The sequence below is a fragment of the Siphateles boraxobius genome, unplaced genomic scaffold (genome assembly GCF_051911475.1).
Source record: "Siphateles boraxobius isolate OS27281-9 unplaced genomic scaffold, OSU_SipBor_1 68, whole genome shotgun sequence".
Classification (NCBI taxonomy): Eukaryota; Metazoa; Chordata; class Actinopteri; order Cypriniformes; family Leuciscidae; genus Siphateles; species Siphateles boraxobius.
The window spans coordinates 12,367,646-12,385,585 of NW_027509195.1; the positions used below are offsets into that span (position 1 = coordinate 12,367,646).

At 38.5% G+C, this 17,940-nt stretch overlaps 2 protein-coding genes across 3 annotated transcripts; both read left to right on the forward strand.

The window, feature by feature from the left end:
- Nucleotides 1-2,543: 2,543 nt before the first annotated feature.
- On the forward strand, nt 2,544-12,848 carry hjv (hemojuvelin BMP co-receptor). Its single transcript, XM_077214833.1, has 5 exons — nt 2,544-2,636; nt 4,197-4,274; nt 5,183-5,366; nt 7,907-8,412; nt 11,125-12,848. The coding sequence occupies exons 3-5, from the start codon at nt 5,264-5,266 to the stop codon at nt 11,740-11,742; spliced, it is 1,227 nt and encodes a 408-aa protein (XP_077070948.1). The 5' UTR covers nt 2,544-2,636; nt 4,197-4,274; nt 5,183-5,263; the 3' UTR covers nt 11,743-12,848.
- A 1,616-nt stretch (nt 12,849-14,464) lies between these two features.
- Nucleotides 14,465-17,708, forward strand: txnipb (thioredoxin interacting protein b). 2 transcript variants are annotated; one of them, XM_077214834.1, is made up of 6 exons: nt 14,465-15,090; nt 15,646-15,721; nt 15,801-15,948; nt 16,041-16,400; nt 16,504-16,803; nt 16,929-17,708. In XM_077214834.1, the coding sequence occupies exons 1-6, from the start codon at nt 14,835-14,837 to the stop codon at nt 16,935-16,937; spliced, it is 1,149 nt and encodes a 382-aa protein (XP_077070949.1). In that variant the 5' UTR covers nt 14,465-14,834; the 3' UTR covers nt 16,938-17,708. The 2 variants fall into 2 exon arrangements, with proteins under 2 accessions (XP_077070949.1, XP_077070950.1); XM_077214835.1 differs by having other exon boundaries at nt 14,549-15,090; nt 16,932-17,708.
- Nucleotides 17,709-17,940: the final 232 nt, after the last annotated feature.

The window sequence follows — 17,940 nt, forward strand, 5'->3', positions numbered from 1 at the left end:
ATTGCATACTTGAGTAGGTACTTATTTAAAATAAGTAATTACTTTACGACTGCTAAAAAATTATGGTCTATATAGTATGAATGTAATCTGGACATACTACAGTCGCCATGCTGTCATTATCATGTGGCCTACCATCAGCGTCAGTTACATCGCTTCACTGCCATTCATAAATCCTCTCCCTCATGGGATAGTAAAGAGTCCATCGTATGCACACTTCAGAATCTCGCTGGAAGAAGTAGGTCATCCGGGTAATTTTTGCCTGAGTTATCAAGTTTGGACTTGAGTTTGGACTTACTTCTTTTGTCACATGCTGTTTCGCCCACTATATAGTAGGGAAGTGTGTGATTTCGGAAGCAGCCATATACTCACACTGGTGTTGAAGATACACCTGCAGTCTGGCGCCGCCCTAGTGGTCGAACAGTTCATAAGCTGTTGTTGTGGCGGGAGATTCTAGCGGGGAGTCGCGTGTTCCTCGTGGTCAGGGAGGCCGGGACGAGTGCAATATTGGCGGGTTATTGAACAACAGTGCACAGCATCCCACACCTGCCAGACCGCAGGACTTCAAACACACTCTTGAAGGCTTCAGTTCAGACGTCTCCGCAGAACTACACAACACAAATACACATTTATTTACAATGTCTTACATAGAATAGTTTGAAACAATCAAAAAGTTGTTTTAAATGAAGTTTTCTGCTTGTTTGAAAAACATGGTAAACGTGTTTTTCAGTACGGAAGGACCATGCGGCATGTGGGTTTTGGAGCACCTGAGGGGCTGAGGCCCTAAAGCCAAACTTTGTTTGCATGATCTTTAATATCTTGTGAATCTGAATATAAGGTAACGTTATGATTCCCACCAAAGTTTCACAACTTTTTTTTGTGTTATCCCGAAAAACACTCCCATCAGTAATGTTCTTATTAACTAATATCAACCGATAATAATTAAACGATCACAGGATATCGCGTGTGTAGCAAAAGTTACGGGCCAATTAAATTGTCGCAGATTTGGAATAAGTTTGATGTTCCGCTTGAGTGCCTTATTCAGTTATTTTAGTTATTCGGTTAGGTTAGTAAATATATAATGACAGTAAAATATTTAAGTATTATAAGTAAGTTTAACATTATTTATTTATTTATTGTATGTTTAACAGCGCGAAAGCGAAATCTTTCCAAGTATTCCTGGCGTACGCGCGTGCTGCTGGTTGAGAATCACTGTTGCTTAGTAACGGGGTAATCTGTTGACCAGTGAATAGTCCAGTATACAAAAATGTACAACACAAAAGATAATCTATATGTTTGTAAAGAAAATAAAGTTGTATATGACAACAAGTTGAATAACGCACTTCACTAAATATTCTCAACAAATCATGAAATGGAAAGTTTTCTCCTGAGCCCACAAGGAGTTTATTACTCACCTAAAAATTCACAAGGCTGTATTGAAATCATATCTCTGTACCGGACGTCGCTGTTTGTGAAGTTTTTCTTCACAAAATATTTGTGTATAGCCCGGTTTCATGCTTTTGGCGCGTCTGCAGCTCGGTTGTTCTGGTTTTGCCCAAAATGTGAGGGGCACAAAAGGACCTGCGGCCCCGCCTCCATCCAGCCAGCCAACAAAGAGCCTGAGACTCACTGATGCATGCATGCATACTGCAGACAACAGAGCAGATCACACACAGTCCATATCACACTCTGATGAATGCATCACCCCCAGTATACATGCATTAGTGTATGTGCAGTAGGCTATACACTGACAGCAACTTTTGTTTTTAAATTTAAACTTTTAAGTATTTAAAAGCTGATGTCCGCCATGTATTTCAGTGTTTACAGTATTCATTTTCGTGTGATTTGCATCAAACTCGCTCTATTCGCGCACGTTCATTTCTCGCTGGTCAACACCGCCACCTGCCGGACGCGCTCTGAACGGCAGCTCCGAACTTTCATTTATGTAAACAACACCAGAAAATATATCTAACAAGTGCGAATTGAGCGGCCTAAATCAGTAAAAGAGAGACTCTTTGGGACGTCCTGGAGATAAAATGCCTGCTAAATGAGTCCAAAGATGGGCAAACACATCCTCAAACACACACATTTAACAGCAAACAGAGAAATCTCACAAACACACACTTACTGTATGCTACACAAACCTTTTAGCCTTTTAGATTTTAAGACTGCGGGCTGGCAACTTCCCACCTGTGATTTTAGGACATCACATATGTTTATCATAATAACCTTAACTCATTTTAATTAAAGACTTATGGTTTAGATTCCTTAAAATACAGCAAATACATTTTGGATGATTTTTTTTGATTATTTTTGTTAATTCGAATCAAGTAAGTAGCATAATAATAACTAAAATATTTACCAGTTTTGATAATTTCACTATTGTACTAAATTGTAGTGGAAAAGTTATAATAAATAAGTATAACGTCTAGAAAGATCAATATTTGTGTGTTGATAAACAGCTCATACACGGAGAGAAACTGGAGCTCTCCGTCAGCTGGTGATTTACGCGTCTCACTAGTGCGGGACATCGACGCGGGGGTCACGACGCACATGAGTCCGTCACATGAGCGCGTCAGTGTCAGAAGTGACGAGGAGAGATCTCAGCGTCGGTCTACAGGAGAGAGTCCTCTGATTCTGTGAGTTTATCTCTCTTATATTCTATGTGCATGGATAATTAACAATAGCCTACAAGTCATATAAATATATGTAAAACTATAAAGAATGTCTGTTTATGTATTTAACTTATTATTCTGTAATCAGCACAAATAGTGCTGGTTGCTGTAAAAAAAAAAAGAAATCTTAAAAATAAAGGTGCCAAAGGGCAGTTTTCACAGTGATGCCATAAAAGAACATTTTTTTGGTTCCCAAAGAACCTTTCAGTGAACAGTTCTTAAATGAACCATGTTTTCCACATTCCAACCTTTTGTACAGAACATTTATTTTAAGAGTGTACTTTGGAGTACCATGTAAATTAAGCTATATCAGAAAATAACATAGTATTTCTATCTGATACATCACTGTTCCATATTGCTACAGTACTTTTTTATGTCCACAATAAAGTACTGTATAGTAGAACCATGCAGTAGGCTAAGTGTATTGTGTTTATTTATTTAGGCGTATTCATTCATTTATTTACCTTAACAATGTATTCCTTTGTTCCAAAGGTAGTTTGGATTGAGTTTACCTATAATAATAATAAGCAGTAAGGTTTGGCACCAATTATTTATTTATTTATTTATTTCATACACACAAACAGAGTAATGCACACGTGCATGCCATGCCACAGACAGTCACACTTCCAGTCATGTCTAACAGGAGTCCAGGAGCTGATCCATAGGACTCTGTGTTCCAAAAAGAAGCAGCTGTTTAGAGGAGGATCCTGTGTCCTGAAATATTTGGTAGCGTTTAGACACATTTGGAGTGGAAATGAGTTCTCTTTTCCAGATCCTGCCAGTTTCCACATGCAATGGCACTATAGCGAAAGAGGGAATGATTCTGAAGTGTTGGGCTGAAATTAGACTGCAGAAGGAAACGGAGAGCTGTTGAGTTTCTGCTGTGTGTCTCACACCTGCTTCTGTGCTGCAGAGCTTTCAGCCCTGGTTTATTTCTGCCCCGCAACTCCAGTAACAGCCCCTCCCGCCACCAGCCGTCCCAACAGCTAAAAAATAAATTTCAGCTGTCAGTGTCAGGGAAAAAGCTTTGCTGGCATGAAGGTGGAAATGCATCAGAATTACATGCAGTATAACTGAGAGTTGAGATATCTGTCATGTGCTGAAAATTGTCACCAGGTTTGTTCTGTTTAAACTGATTTAACTCCGATTGTTGATATCAGAGTTGTTGGTCAAGTGCAAACACACGGATAGGACTTTAGTTTACTCCCGCATTCCCCCACTGTTTGTTCTTAAGTCTTAGTAAATAACACATCAGTGCTGAGAGTCCAATCTGTGAAATATCCCTACTGAGCGCAGTGCTGATACACATGTGAAACTCTCTGTATGACAGTTCATTTCAGCTGATCTGATCTATTATTTATGTAGTTGCAGAATATGCACATTTTATTACTTAGTTCAAAATGTCAACTTTCACAGGTGAGGTGGTCTTGTCTCACTCTGTTTCAGTGACCGCATGAAAAAGTTTACAACAGTTTGATTGCACTTGCTATCAAATTCTTCATATATTCTTCTTTCTCTCCCAAGGCTGTACAACATAATCATGACATTATCAGTCTCTTGATGGGTCTCAGGAACTCATAATTGATCAGAGGAGCTTTTGAGGTAAGAGAAGGTTTCTAGAAACTATAGAACATGTAATTTTATTGCATAATGCCTATTAGATTAATGGTCTTGTATTTAGAACACAGATTAAACCCATGCTAAATTATACTTTATGATGCAACAAAACAATAATATATTATAATATACTGTTCAAAAGAGTTTGGGGTCAGTAAGAATAATAAAAAAATAATAAAACTTTTATTCAGCAAGATGCATTCAATTGATCAAAAGGAACAGTAACTGTTTTTTAACATTGATAATAATAATAAATGTTTCTTGAGCAGCAAATCAGCATATTAGAATGATTTCTGAAGGATCATGTGACACTGAAGACTGGAGTAATGATGCTGAAAATTCATCTTTTGGAATAAATTAAAATTTAAAATATATTCAAATAGAAAAGAGTTAATTTAAAATTTAAACATCATGAATAAAATGCTCTTGATATTTTCTAAAAATAAGACAATATTAGAATTGTTTAAAGGGACAGTTCACCCAAAAATTTTAATGATGTAATTACTCACCCTCATGACGTTCCAACCCCATAAGACTTTCGTTAAATCTGTTAATCAAAAGCGATCAAGTCTCTTCAGAAAATTTTACTAAATAACTCAATTCATATGGATTAGTTTTACGATCTCTCTATGGACTTTTTGAAGCGTCAAAGTGTCAGTTGTGTAGCTGTCAATGGAGGGACAGAAAGCTCTCAGATTTCATCAAAAAGATCTTCATTTGCGTTCTGAAGATGAACAAAAGTCTTACGGGTTCAGAACGACATGAGATTGAGTAATTAATGAGAGAATGTACATTGTTGGGTGAAGTAACCCTTTAAAGCTTTCTAAAGAAGTAGGCTATGTTTTTCCAGATTTGTGATTGGACTTTTCTCCCCGTGTGGTTGTTTTATATAGTGCTCTTCAGTGCCCAGAGCTTCAGCAATCAGCACCTGTGCAGACACCTGTGAGCAGGCCGTCCTGCCTGTGTCTGTATGGATGGGAATGGCAGCATCAGCTGTCCGAGGGAATCATTCACACACAACATGGAAACACATTGTGATCATTGTCACAACGGTCCTGCTCTTTAGTGCTGCATCAGGTAAAAGTATTCCAGTTCTATTTAAATTCACACACACACACACACACACACACACACACACACACACACACACACACACACACACACACACACACACACACACACACACACACACACACACACACACACACACACACACACACAAAAAAAAACGTTTTAGTTTGAGTTGACAAAAACAAGACTGCATAACATTGATTTACATGCCAAATATTTTATTCAATAAATATGATAGCTTAAATGCCTCAAAACAGGTGGAAAATAACTAATTACAAATATTTTCGTTATAGTAGCCTACTTGAGTAGATTTTTCGATTTTTTTCTACTTTCTTGAGTATAATTAAATTGTGGTACTTTTACTTTTTCTTAAGTTGAATAAAAAGAAAGCATTAAAACTTTATTAACTTTATATTAATAAAAATAAAGTTGAATGAAAAGAAAATATTGGAGCCCCCCCTGAGCTTTAGCCAATACCAGACAGATCTGAAGCCGTTCAGCCAATAACAGACAGATCTGAAGCCGTTCAGCCAATAACAGACAGATCTGAAGCCGTTCAGCCAATAACAGACAGATCTGAAGCCGTTCAGCCAATAACAGACAGATCTGAAGCAGTTTAGCCAATAACAGACAGATCTGAAGCCGTTCAGCCAATAACAGACAGATCTGAAGCCGTTCAGCCAATAACATACAGGCCTGAAGCAGTTTAGCCAATAACAGACAGATCTGAAGCCGTTCAGCCAATATCAGACAGATCTGAAGCAGTTTAGCCAATAACAGACAGATCTGAAGCCGTTCAGCCAATAACAGACAGGCCTGAAGCAGTTTAGCCAATAACAGACAGATCTGAAGCCGTTCAGCCAATAACAGACAGGCCTGAAGCAGTTTAGCCAATAACAGACAGGTCTGACTCGGGCGCAAAACCAATAAAATCTTCCTGTTCGGCTGTGGAGCGGGGCGTTCAAACTGCGCTTTGACATTCTATCACTGCGCTCATGTTTTGACAACAGGGAAAGCTAGTATGTTTGCTTAGCATACCGTCAAACACTTTTAATATCATTTTTTGTTCAAAATCACAATACATGTCAGTCGTGTTTGAAATTACTTCTGTGGTTTCATGTTGCCTCTTAAACAGAGTGAAAATATATTTTATTAAATTATACAGGCTATGTTGATTAGCATTGCATTGAAGGTTAGTTCAATTGTTATTTCACCCAAAAAATTAAAATTAGCCCATGATTTACTCACCCTTAAGTCCTCCTAGGTGTACATGGCATTCTTCTTTCAGACGAATTCAATCGGAGTTATATTAAAAAATGTCTTGGTTCTTCCACACTTTATAATGGAAGTGAATGGCTGGAAAAAATTTGAAGCCCAAAAAAGTGCATCCATTCATGATAAAAATAAATACTCCACACGGCTCCAGTTGGTTAATAAAGTCCTTCGGAAGTGAAGCCATGGGTTTTTGTAAGAAAAATACCCATATTTATAACTTTATAATCTAAAATAACTAGCTTCCACCAGACGACCGTACGCATACTATGCGACTTGCACCACAGGAGTAACCCGTGGCGTATGTATGACGTAGGATGTAAGGAGTATCATAAGATTAGATACCTCTCGCAAAACAAACTGAAGCTCCTCCTCTATTATATAGAAATCCTCCGACATTTCTTTTCAAAATTGCTAATTCACGACTAGGGTTTTGTTTTGCTCTTACCTCTGAGCTTCCACGTTCATCATTACGCTGTGTGTCGGGTCAAATCGATGCGTACAGCCGTCTGGCGAAAACTAGCGATTATAGTTTATATAGTTTTAAATATGGGTATTTTCCTTACACAAACGCATGGCTTCACTTCAGAAGGCCTTTATTAACCCCCTGGAGTAAAAGTGGAGCACTTTATTCATGGATGGATGCACTTTTTTGGGCTTCAAATTTTCTCCAGTCATGCACTGCCAGTATAAAGCTTGGAAGCATTTTTTAAATATAACTCTGATTGTATTCGTCTGATAGAAGAATGTAATATACACCTAGGATAACTTTTTTTCCTTTTTGGGTGAAATATCCCTTTAAAGACATACATCATTCTTATGAAAATACCTGAGATAGCTTGATGAACACAGATATATTATCTCTATCATGTGTTTGTCTTCATGTTTCATCAGTAAAATGTACTGGGCTTCCAGTATGAATGAAACAGATATGACATGAGTGTTTAGTGCTCCATATCACTATCATCTCCCCATTTTGGGTAAAAATAGAAAAATAATACTATACTTTGTAACCTAGTTACTTGAGTAGTTTCTAAGCAAACTACTTATTTACTCTTACTTGAGTACAAGTAGAAGTACTGAAAAATAATATGGCTCAAGTAAAAGTATTGCTACTTAAGTAATAATTTAATTGAATTCTTTCCACCGCTGAGGTTTTTAGTTAGTAAATCCTGTTAAATGGACCTTCATTTGGTGTCTGACTCCTATAATGAGGGAGTTCTGGAAATTTGGCCACTTTTAGCATCTAGATGAAATAATGCATTTGTTTACAGTGTGTGCACAGTGTCGAATCTTGCGATGCAACTCAGATTTCGTGGCTGCAACTCTGGAGCTGGGCATCATTGGAGGTGGGGGTAAAGAGGGTGCTAATGCTGGCTACTGCAGCGCCCTGCGATCCTACGCTCTCTGCACCCAGCGGACGGCCCGAGCGTGCCGTGGAGACCTGGCGTACCACTCTGCCGTGCAGGGCATCGAGGACCTGCTCATCCAACACCGCTGCCCCAAAACTGGCCCCACAGCTCAGCCACGGCCCCTGCCCCAGCCCCCGCTCTCAGGGGACGGATGCTTCTATGAGAAGGGGTTTATACAGAGGGAGGGACGGGCCCCTGAGTACCTGCACTGCGGGGTGTTCGGAGACCCTCATATCCGCACCTTTAATGACGAGTTCCAGACATGTACAGTACAGGGCGCCTGGCCTCTCATAGACAACCAGTACCTGTACATCCAGGCCACCAGCAGGCCCACTAGAGAGAGCTCTCACACCACCATACTCACAAAGGTGTGGAAAAATCACATTTACATTTATCCTCTTCTATAACTTATAATCATATAATAATATAAAATTACCCTGGAATTATTCATTTAATAACACTTATTTGTATTGTAATTGTATTTGTAATTACTATTTTTTAGGCATGAGTTGTATGTAGGCTAACTCATTATTTTAAATAAACCTAAGGTTTATAGATGGTGGACTTACATTGCTGCTAGTATTTGCAAAAACTATAGACCAATCAGTTGCTCATATTGTCCAAGAACTGCTCACATAAATGCTAGAATACACTACATTACTTTTACCTATAGATTTTTGCCCTAATTTTCAGTCTTACACCGTGACACGCGACACTTCATAAAAGGTATCTTTTCAATTATTTCTGCGACGTCACGGCTGAAAAAAACACATTACAAAGTGTGACATTGATAATCTCAGGAGCTGTTTGTGGTCCTTATTTAATGTTAAAAGCATCTAATGTGAGTTTGAATATCATTTTGTGTGCTCTTTATAGCCATACTGAAAACACTGGATAATTCGGTAACACTTTATTTTAAAGTGTCCTTGTTACATGTTACATTTAATTACCATAGTAATAACAGTAAATTATGCCTAATTACATGCAATTAACCCTCAACCAAATCCTAATCTTACCCTAACCCTATAGTAAGTAGTGTACATGTAGTTAATTAATATTACACTGTACTTAAATATTTAATTACACTGTAATAATGACACCTTAAAATAAAGTGTAACCGATAATTCACCTCAGATCTTGAAAATAAATTAAAAAGAATGTTCAAACTGTAAACTCAATGTGAACAAAGAAGTGTATTCTATGACAGTGATTACTAAAGTCACTCAGTATGTGACCAACACTACAAAAGCAAATAGAATCCATTATAATGAGTGATGCTGTCTACACTGAATGCTGTGCTGATGTAAACTGATGTCCCATTCTATTTCTGACGTACTCCCAAGCACTCGTGCAGCTTCTGACACAAAAGACAAATGGATTTGTAATGGTCGCTTTATCGCATCCAGTGTGGACAGCTTCTAGCTGTTGCGGTGTGAATGGCGCGTCCAGTGTAGACATGGTTAGTTGCTTGCTGAAAGTCAGAGACAGATTTTGGGCAGTCGGAGTTGACAGATTTCACAGAAAATCGCATAGAAATCAAAAACATTTTTTAGCTTCAGACTATGATTCTGTCCAGTCAGAGAATATCTTTGATATTTTGAGCTGATATTAGAAGATGTAAAGAAGAAAGTAACTAATCTCGTGCTCATACTTTTGATTATAATACATTGCATCCAGTCAGGTCACAGGTTGGTTGCATACAGTCCAGCCGTAAAAGTTCAAATATTTACGCTAAAATCGGACCCGTTAGGTTAGGTTTGAGATCTGTGCTCTTGGTCCTGATTCTAAGGAGTAGGCTAATTACATTAGATAGTTTCTGCTTTAATTTAATATGATTTACTGGCTTTATGCTACTTTTGGGAGCACCAGTTTGCCTGGAATCAAGATGTGATTATGAATTAGCAAAATTTATGCAGGTAGTACTTTTGAAGAAGAATCAGTCAGTGGATTTGCCAGGTTACTGCAGCATCAAATCGGTAAAAGATACACGTTTTTTATTTGAGGCTTATTCATTCTGTTTTATTTAAGAGTTATGGCTATAAAATAATCTGCATGTGTTAGTTTTGACATGTTATTAGCTGTGCTAAAAAATAGATAAAAAAATTATATATATATATATATCCAGTGGTTTGAATTTTGGGTTTATTGTGGTATCAGCTGTTTCAGAGACTGATTCAGACTCCTTCCCTAAACAGCATACAAACTAAAACAAACTGATGGCCTTTTTACATGCTGGTCAGAAATTCTCTTATTATTTGTTGATGAAAAGCTTAAATCATTATAATTTTTTTTTTTAAACATCAAAATAAAACACTGACTAGGAATGTTGGTAACATTTTTTCAGTGTCTTTGTTACACGTTACATGTAGTTACTGTAGTAATAACTATAAATTATGCATAATTACATGCAACTAACCCTAAGCCAAACCCCTTTCCTAACCCTAGTTAGGACATTAGTCCTAACTAATGTCCTAACTACATTAGTACATGTAGTTATCTAATATTACTCAGTACTTCAATGTATAATTACACAGTAACAAAGACACCTTAAAATAAAGTGTAACTAAAATATTATGGTACAATGTAGAGGTTTCAAGAGTGGGATTTTATGGTGACCTTTCAGGGAACAGTTATTAAAAGTGGAAAGGTTTCATGAATGTTAAAGTTTCTTCACTAAATCACAGATGCCTTTATTTTTAAGAGTGTACATGAGGCTATTTGTTAAAACTCCCCACATTTTCAGTCAGTCCTTAAACACAAACACTTTTTTATTGCCATATTAAATGCTCCAGCATTACTTTATTAACAGCCAATCTTAATAAAGACTGTTCTTATTCCCTTATACGAGCCTGTCCAGCTGAGAGGGAGATAAAAGTCAGATTTGTCTTGTTTCAGCGCTGCTGTTCAGTGCTTTCAAACACACTGGGTTGAGGTAATGATAGTCTACAGCCTGACATCTAATGATGAATTGCGATGAATAATTAATAGGATGTGCATAATGGGATATGTGCACGTTTTTTTTTGTCACTCCTGTTTTAATGTCCTGCAGCTGACATTTCTCAGGTCTGTTTCCTCATCAGATCACGGTTATCTTGAAGAACTGGCGTGAATGTGCCGAGCTGCAGATATATCAGGCAGAGCTGGATAACGTTCCCCCGGCGTTCGTGGATGGTTCTGTGACCAGCGGCGATCGCAGAGGGCACCAGAGCCTGCGCATTCACTCTCACGACCCAGGCCGACACGCTGAGATCTGGGCGACTCACATCGGGACGACGCTAGTGGTGCGTCAGGTCGGCCGGTCGCTGAGTCTGTCCGTGCGCTCGCCTCGTGCGATCGTGGAGTCCTATACACCCGAGCAGGACCTGCAGTTGTGCGTGTGGGGGTGTCCGGTCTCGCAGCGCCTGGAGATGCCACACACTCATCCCTCCTCGCCTGCATACTCACACTGCTCCTCACTGCTTCCGGTGCGGGATGTGTATTTCCAGGCTTGCCTGTTTGACCTCCAGGTCACTGGGGACGTGAACTCCAGTGCATCAGCTGTGGCTGCTTTAGAGGACGCTCGTGCGATGATCTCTGACCCTGATAGGGTTCACCTGCTGACGGACAGGGCAGGTACTAACCCTCCGTCACTGCCGCTGGTGCTGGCCTTCAGCGTCCTCACAGAGACACTCAGACACACTATTTTGGGCCCCGTGTGACATCAAAAACACTGAATTGAAGCAGGTCTTGTTTGATATTTAAAGGGTATTTATACTATTGTTCAATGTTTACATCTCAGTGGTTTGGAGGCTTGGGTTTTGTGAGTAGAGGCTGTCTGGAACGGCCTTGTTAAGAAGAATTTTATTGTGTTTGTTTCAGTGTTAAAGGCACATGTGTGTGAATTGTAAATGCAACATATTTGTGAAGATTTTTAGCAGGATAAACTTGAATAACCTTTGCAAAAATGTAAATATGAATGATATTTGCTCATGCAGCTCGTGTATGTTTTCTCAAAGGTGGATTAACCTTATGCAGGAGTGTATTTATTATAAATAAATTTTTTTAAATATTTCCACAGAGCGGGTTATTTTCATATGCTGAAGATGATCAGGGTTATTCATCTTTTGTCAGGGCTGCCAAAGTTAATGCATTACCCGAAATTATTTAAATATATTTTGGTAACACTTTACAATAAGGTCTCATTCATTAACATTAGTTAATGTATTACATAACATGAACTAACAATGAGCAATACATTTGTTACAGTATTTATTCATCTTTGTTAATGTTAGTTAATAAAAATGCAGTTGTTCATTGTCTGTTCACAGTGCATTAACTAATGTTAACAAATAATTTTTATTTTAATAATGTACTGTATTAGTAAATGCTGAAATAAACATTAAGATTAATAAATGCTGTAGAAGTATTGTTCATTCCTAGTTAATGTTACCTTAAGTAGTTAACTAATGAAACCTTATTGTAAAGTGTAACCTATATTTTTAATAGTGATTAATAAATTTGACAGCACCAAAGAAAACAAAGTAATACAAAAATAAATTCAGGACTAAATTGAACTAAAACTAATTGTATTTGTTTTTTCTAATCATTTTATTACTTTATTAATTTTACCATTATCACATTTATTTATTTATTTTGAATTTCTGCAGGTTTGGGCCTCCGTATATATGTGTCATGAACATGTTTTTCAGTGTAGGTTTCAGTGTGTTAACAATAATAACACTGGAGACGTACTGTAGAATAAAGCAGTTCATGGCAAATTGCAATAATCACTTTCTCAAAACTAAAATAAAGAGTATTGAATAATTTTCCTGTCAAACTAGTTCTTATGATTTCAGAACATTATGGATATTATATATGTCTGAAAAATTGACCATGAGAATCAATGATTCTTTTCATTACTTTTTCTCATAGATAATTCACTGCCCTGAGACTCCTAAAGCCTGTGGAAGACCATGATGATGGATCTGTGGGATTCTCTCTTCACATCTGTTGTTTAAAGTTAAAACTATGTCGGTAAACCATAGTTTTCAGCAGTTGTGAGATGGAGGCTGTAGATTCATCTGTTTGAGAATCACGGGTGATGGAGGTTTCACTCCATGTGAATTATCAAAAATTGGTGACTAATTCGTTCGGATGAGCTTGAATGTTTATATTATATTAGTCTGTGTTATGTGATTTAAAACGGTCTTTTCCCTGCACTCTTACCTTAAAAGTATAATTTACTATAGTTTATGCTAGTTTTATGTTCATATGATATAATATAGGATGGAACAACAGGTGTTAAAAAGTACTCTACAGACAGCCATCCATAATAGAGGGAGTTGAGCAATATCCCACACTCGTCGGACAGGATTGTAACTCTGGAGATGGATGGACAGCATAATGAATGAGGTAAGCAGCTGTTTGTTTATATTTTCTCCTCTGATCACTGTGATGACAGATGAATGGGGTTATATAATCAGACTCCTCCTAAACTTTTTGTAAGGGCTCATGCAGTGAAGTTTTTTGAATCAGTCAGCAGATGGCAGTGCTCATCCAATCAGAACAGTCAATGTGAATAGTCTCTCTGTAACACACGTTTCAGAGCATGTGTACTGTTCATGGTTGCATTCCTTTGGTCATCTCTTATGACCACTGGACTTAACTGTACATGTCTAATCTGATATATCTTAGTTATCATAAGTTATCTCTCAAAATACCACAAATACAATGTTTTTGGACATGTACCAGAGCACCATGGTACAATGTACATTGTTTGGTCATGTACCAGGGCAATACCATGGTTTTTGGATATGCACTAATGCAATAACATGGAATTTTGGACATGTGCAAAGGCAATATTGTGGTTTTTGGCCATATACCAGGTTAATGACATGGCGCTAGGTAGGCCAACCTCAGATAATGCCATTTAAATACCGTGGCAAATGCATTTGGTTATCATTCGTTAGTATGGCATATCCTCACATAAACCTGGTAGTACCATAGTACAGTGACAGAAGTAAATGCATATACCAAAATAACATATCTGATACTAAGTATACCACATTACTACTGTGGTATATGTCCAAAATCATAAACCTTTTGGTAGTTTACTTTTTGGTACTTTTAAAAAAAAAAATCTAATTAACATAATATAACCATCCGATACCATTTCTTTGCATAGTACAGCTACAGTCATTTTTGTTAGGGTAAACTGGGCTGTCTAGAAACACTTGATTCTTTGGTGCCATTCAGTTCAGGTACAAATGCATTTGTTATAGAAAGAAATCCCCACTCTTATGAATGAGTCACAGGAGTGTTTTGGAGCAGGGCACAGTGCGCACTCATACTCCACCCCTGCTCCATATAATTACTCCATCTCCTCAAAGAGTCCTCCCCCTTACCCACGAGCTGTCCACGCGCTCTGGCCAGGTTGCCATTGGCCCGAGTGGACGCAAACAGTCCGTGTGTCCTATGAGAGAGACGCGCATATGGCGATCCACGGGGCGCATGTGGGTTCTCATCACTGATGCCCATGTGTGTCCAGCTCGCATCATCAGCAGAGCGGCCGTGTGAACTATATAACCACCCACTCCCACTCAGTGTTTACTGACAGAACAGAGTCACCAACATCTAATCGAAAATAATATTACAACAGAAAATAACATCAGGACGCACTGGTGAGCTTGTTGCTGAACTGATCAATTCAGTTACTTTGATAAAGGAGAAGAGAGCGTTAATAGAACTATTAGTGGAATACTGCTAATTCTACTACTGGAATTCTTGTTCGCAAAATTAATAAAACAGAAAAATGGGCGTACTGACAAAGAAACCCAAGACCTTAGAAGTTCAGTTGAGTGACCCGAACAAGAGCACGTATAGCGGCGGAGATAAAGTGGCCGGGCGGGTGATCGTGGAGGTGGCGGAGGCGGTGCGGATTTCCGCCGTTAAACTCTTCGGAATCGGATGCGCTAAAGTCGATTATAATAAAGGAAAACTGCACTGCAGGGAGGAGATTGAGTACCTGAAATATGAAGAAATTCTTCACCTAGATCATCACCCAACAGGTGAGACTCATACAAACTTTTGAGCGAATTCAAGAAAGTCTAACGATACTTTTCCTGTGCATGTGCCTAACCAGCTACGTAGTCTACTGTTGCTATAGTAACCTCATTAAAAGCGACTGCTCTACTTAGCGCACTCTGACTAACCTGTAAATCTTACTTTAGTTGTCATTAAAATGTTTAAACCCTAAATGTAAAACTTAATCATTTTAAGAATTCTAACCTCTTTTTTAACTTCTTTTGGGGTGTTTCAAGCCCCATAACTAGGCCTAGTCGTGCTCTGATGTAACATACTATTGTAGTTTGAACAAGGATAGACAGATATTTTTCTCCCATTTACTTCGACTATAATTTTGGTGTAGGTTGAATTTAGTTATTTGTGCATAGAATGAAAATCAAAAGGGGATTACTCAATGAATGGGGGGTTGGGGAGGGGACAAATGTAAGTTTAAGAATTGTTTATTGAAAAACCCTTTTTAAATTGAAAATGCAAAAGACATAAGGGTGAGTAAATGATGACTTTGGAGTGTTTCTTAAAGCACAATCTCGTCTCCACAGATACAGATGGCTCCATCACTCTCAGACCTGGAAACAAATACGAGTTCATGTTTGGTTTCGAACTTCCTCAGGCAGGGTGGGTTTCTTTTCGAAATTTCCTATTACAAATATTGCATTAAAATATTAATATTTTAACACAAGATCTTTCAAAACAGGTGCCTGGTTTCCTCGTATGTGGGAAAGTTCGGCTCAGTCCAGTACTACGTGAAGGCCGTCATAGAGAAATCAGGCCAGTCGTATGCAGAATGCAAGCGATATTTCGAGGTGGAGGAACCCATTGATGTCAACACCCAAGATCTCATGGTGAGTAATTCCACAGAGGTCACACAAATATCTGTGAAATTTACATGGTTAAAACGTGAGTAAAGACTTTAGTACACTCTGCTTCCTCTCAGGCTCCAGTTGCAGGAGCAAATCAGAAGAAAGTCACCTGCATGTTTATTCCCGACGGCAGCGTTTCTGTGGCCGCTCACATAGGCCGGAAGGGTTACAGCGAAGGAGAAGACATTTGCATTGACGCTCAGTTCGAAAACACCTGCTCTCGGATCATCATTCCAAAAGCCGCAATCATAGCAAAGCACATTTATCTGGCGAACGGCCGCACCAAAGTGTTTCACGAGAAACTCACTTCTGTCCGGGGCAACCACATCATATCTGGCATGCGTGACGTGTGGCAGGCGAGAGTCCTCCGTGTGCCCAAGCTGAAGCCCACCATCCTGGGCTGTGACATTATCCACGTTGACTACTCTCTGAGGGTAAGTGCAGATGCTACAGACATCAATGCAGATGCTACAGACTCCACTGGTACATTAGGATCAGAGGTTAATGCTATGCCGGTGTCTTTCTCTCCGGGTTTAGATCTCTGTGCACATCCCTGGAAGCGAGAAGCTGATCCTAGAACTGCCTCTGGTCATCGGGACCATCCCCTACAACGGCATGAACAGTCGCACCAGCAGCATGAGCAGCCAGGATGGCAGTGCCACCTCCAGCACCTGCGTGTCGCTCCCGTCTTTTCCGCCCAGCTATAGCGAGATCTCCCGGGACAACCGCATGGATAGTTCCTTCATTCCTCTCCTGGATGATTACGACGAAGATGACAGTCCTATCTTCATGCATATTAGCGAGTATCAGCTTCCCCCTCCTCCAGCATACACTGAGGTACACACACACACACACACACACACACACACACACACACACACAAACAGATATATTTAAACACAGCCTTTACCCTAGTTGAAATTGCACTAAGGATTGTGTCTGTCTTTTCTCTGATTAAACAGCAGAACTGAGGCTGCATTGGCAATGGAGTTCTCCTTCACTTGCTGCCAGAAAATATTAAACTCCAGTAGAAGATCAAACGCAGGAAGATTCAGATTTCAGAACGCAGAATGACACTGCTAAAGGACCATGCATGCTTTACTCCAGACTTATGGACTATGAAACGCTGTGTCACATCAAGAACTGGTTGATTGCAAGTCAATGAAGTCGCCTGAAGCTGTTTTACTGAATCACAGGACAGTTTTTCTGATGTAAGAAGAATCCACCTCCTGAAACTGACCATTGATGTCTTCATGCTTAATTCTGAAGAACCCTCAGGATCTGAGAGAGTTTGTACATTTATGATTTTGCCATATTGGTGTAATATTCGGTCTGCTTTTATTCCAAATTGGAATGTATAGAGTGAAAAACGTTCAGATTAGAGGTTCAGTATTTTTGTTCAATTTCACAAAAATGTGATGCAGTTTTGTGAGTGGAAACAATTGTATATCATAATGAGTTATCATGCTGAGCTTTTGTTTGCTGATTGCGGACAAGTATCACAATCCTAGAAGCATGTGTATCTCTAATTGAACAGATATAAATCAGAATATGCATTTATATAGAATATGCCTATATAGTCCGTTTTCATATAGTCTACAATAGAGTATTAGTGTCAAAGTAATCCAATTTGAAATTTAATTTGTGTATTTTGTAATTGATTTTTTTTATTTTAAAATGATTGAGTTCTACAGATGATAACATTTTCACAATACAATAAAAGTTAAAATTATCAAATGCAATCAAGAGTCATAAAACTATCTATCTATCTATCTATCTATCTATCTATCTATCTATCTATCTATCTATCTATCTATCTATCTATCTATCTGTCTGTCTGTCTGTCCATTCATCCGTCTGTCTATCTCTGTTAACTGTATATCTGAGTACTATATATTGCATACTGTGAAATTTTACAGTCACTATACTAAGTATGTAGTTTTGTTTTATGAAACATATGGTGTGTAAGTACAT

Bases quoted from the DNA above. Each gene is read 5' to 3' on its own strand.
- hjv (XM_077214833.1), top strand. From the start codon at position 5,264: ATGGGAATGGCAGCATCAGCTGTCCGAGGGAATCATTCACACACAACA. The intron at 5,367-7,906 runs GTAAAAGTATTC...ATTTGTTTACAG, and splicing joins GCTCTTTAGTGCTGCATCAG to TGTGTGCACAGTGTCGAATC. The intron at 8,413-11,124 runs GTGTGGAAAAAT...TTTCCTCATCAG, and splicing joins ACACCACCATACTCACAAAG to ATCACGGTTATCTTGAAGAA.
- txnipb (XM_077214834.1), top strand. From the start codon at position 14,835: ATGGGCGTACTGACAAAGAAACCCAAGACCTTAGAAGTTCAGTTGAGT. The intron at 15,722-15,800 runs GTGGGTTTCTTT...CTTTCAAAACAG, and splicing joins TTCGAACTTCCTCAGGCAGG to GTGCCTGGTTTCCTCGTATG. The intron at 15,949-16,040 runs GTGAGTAATTCC...GCTTCCTCTCAG, and splicing joins TCAACACCCAAGATCTCATG to GCTCCAGTTGCAGGAGCAAA.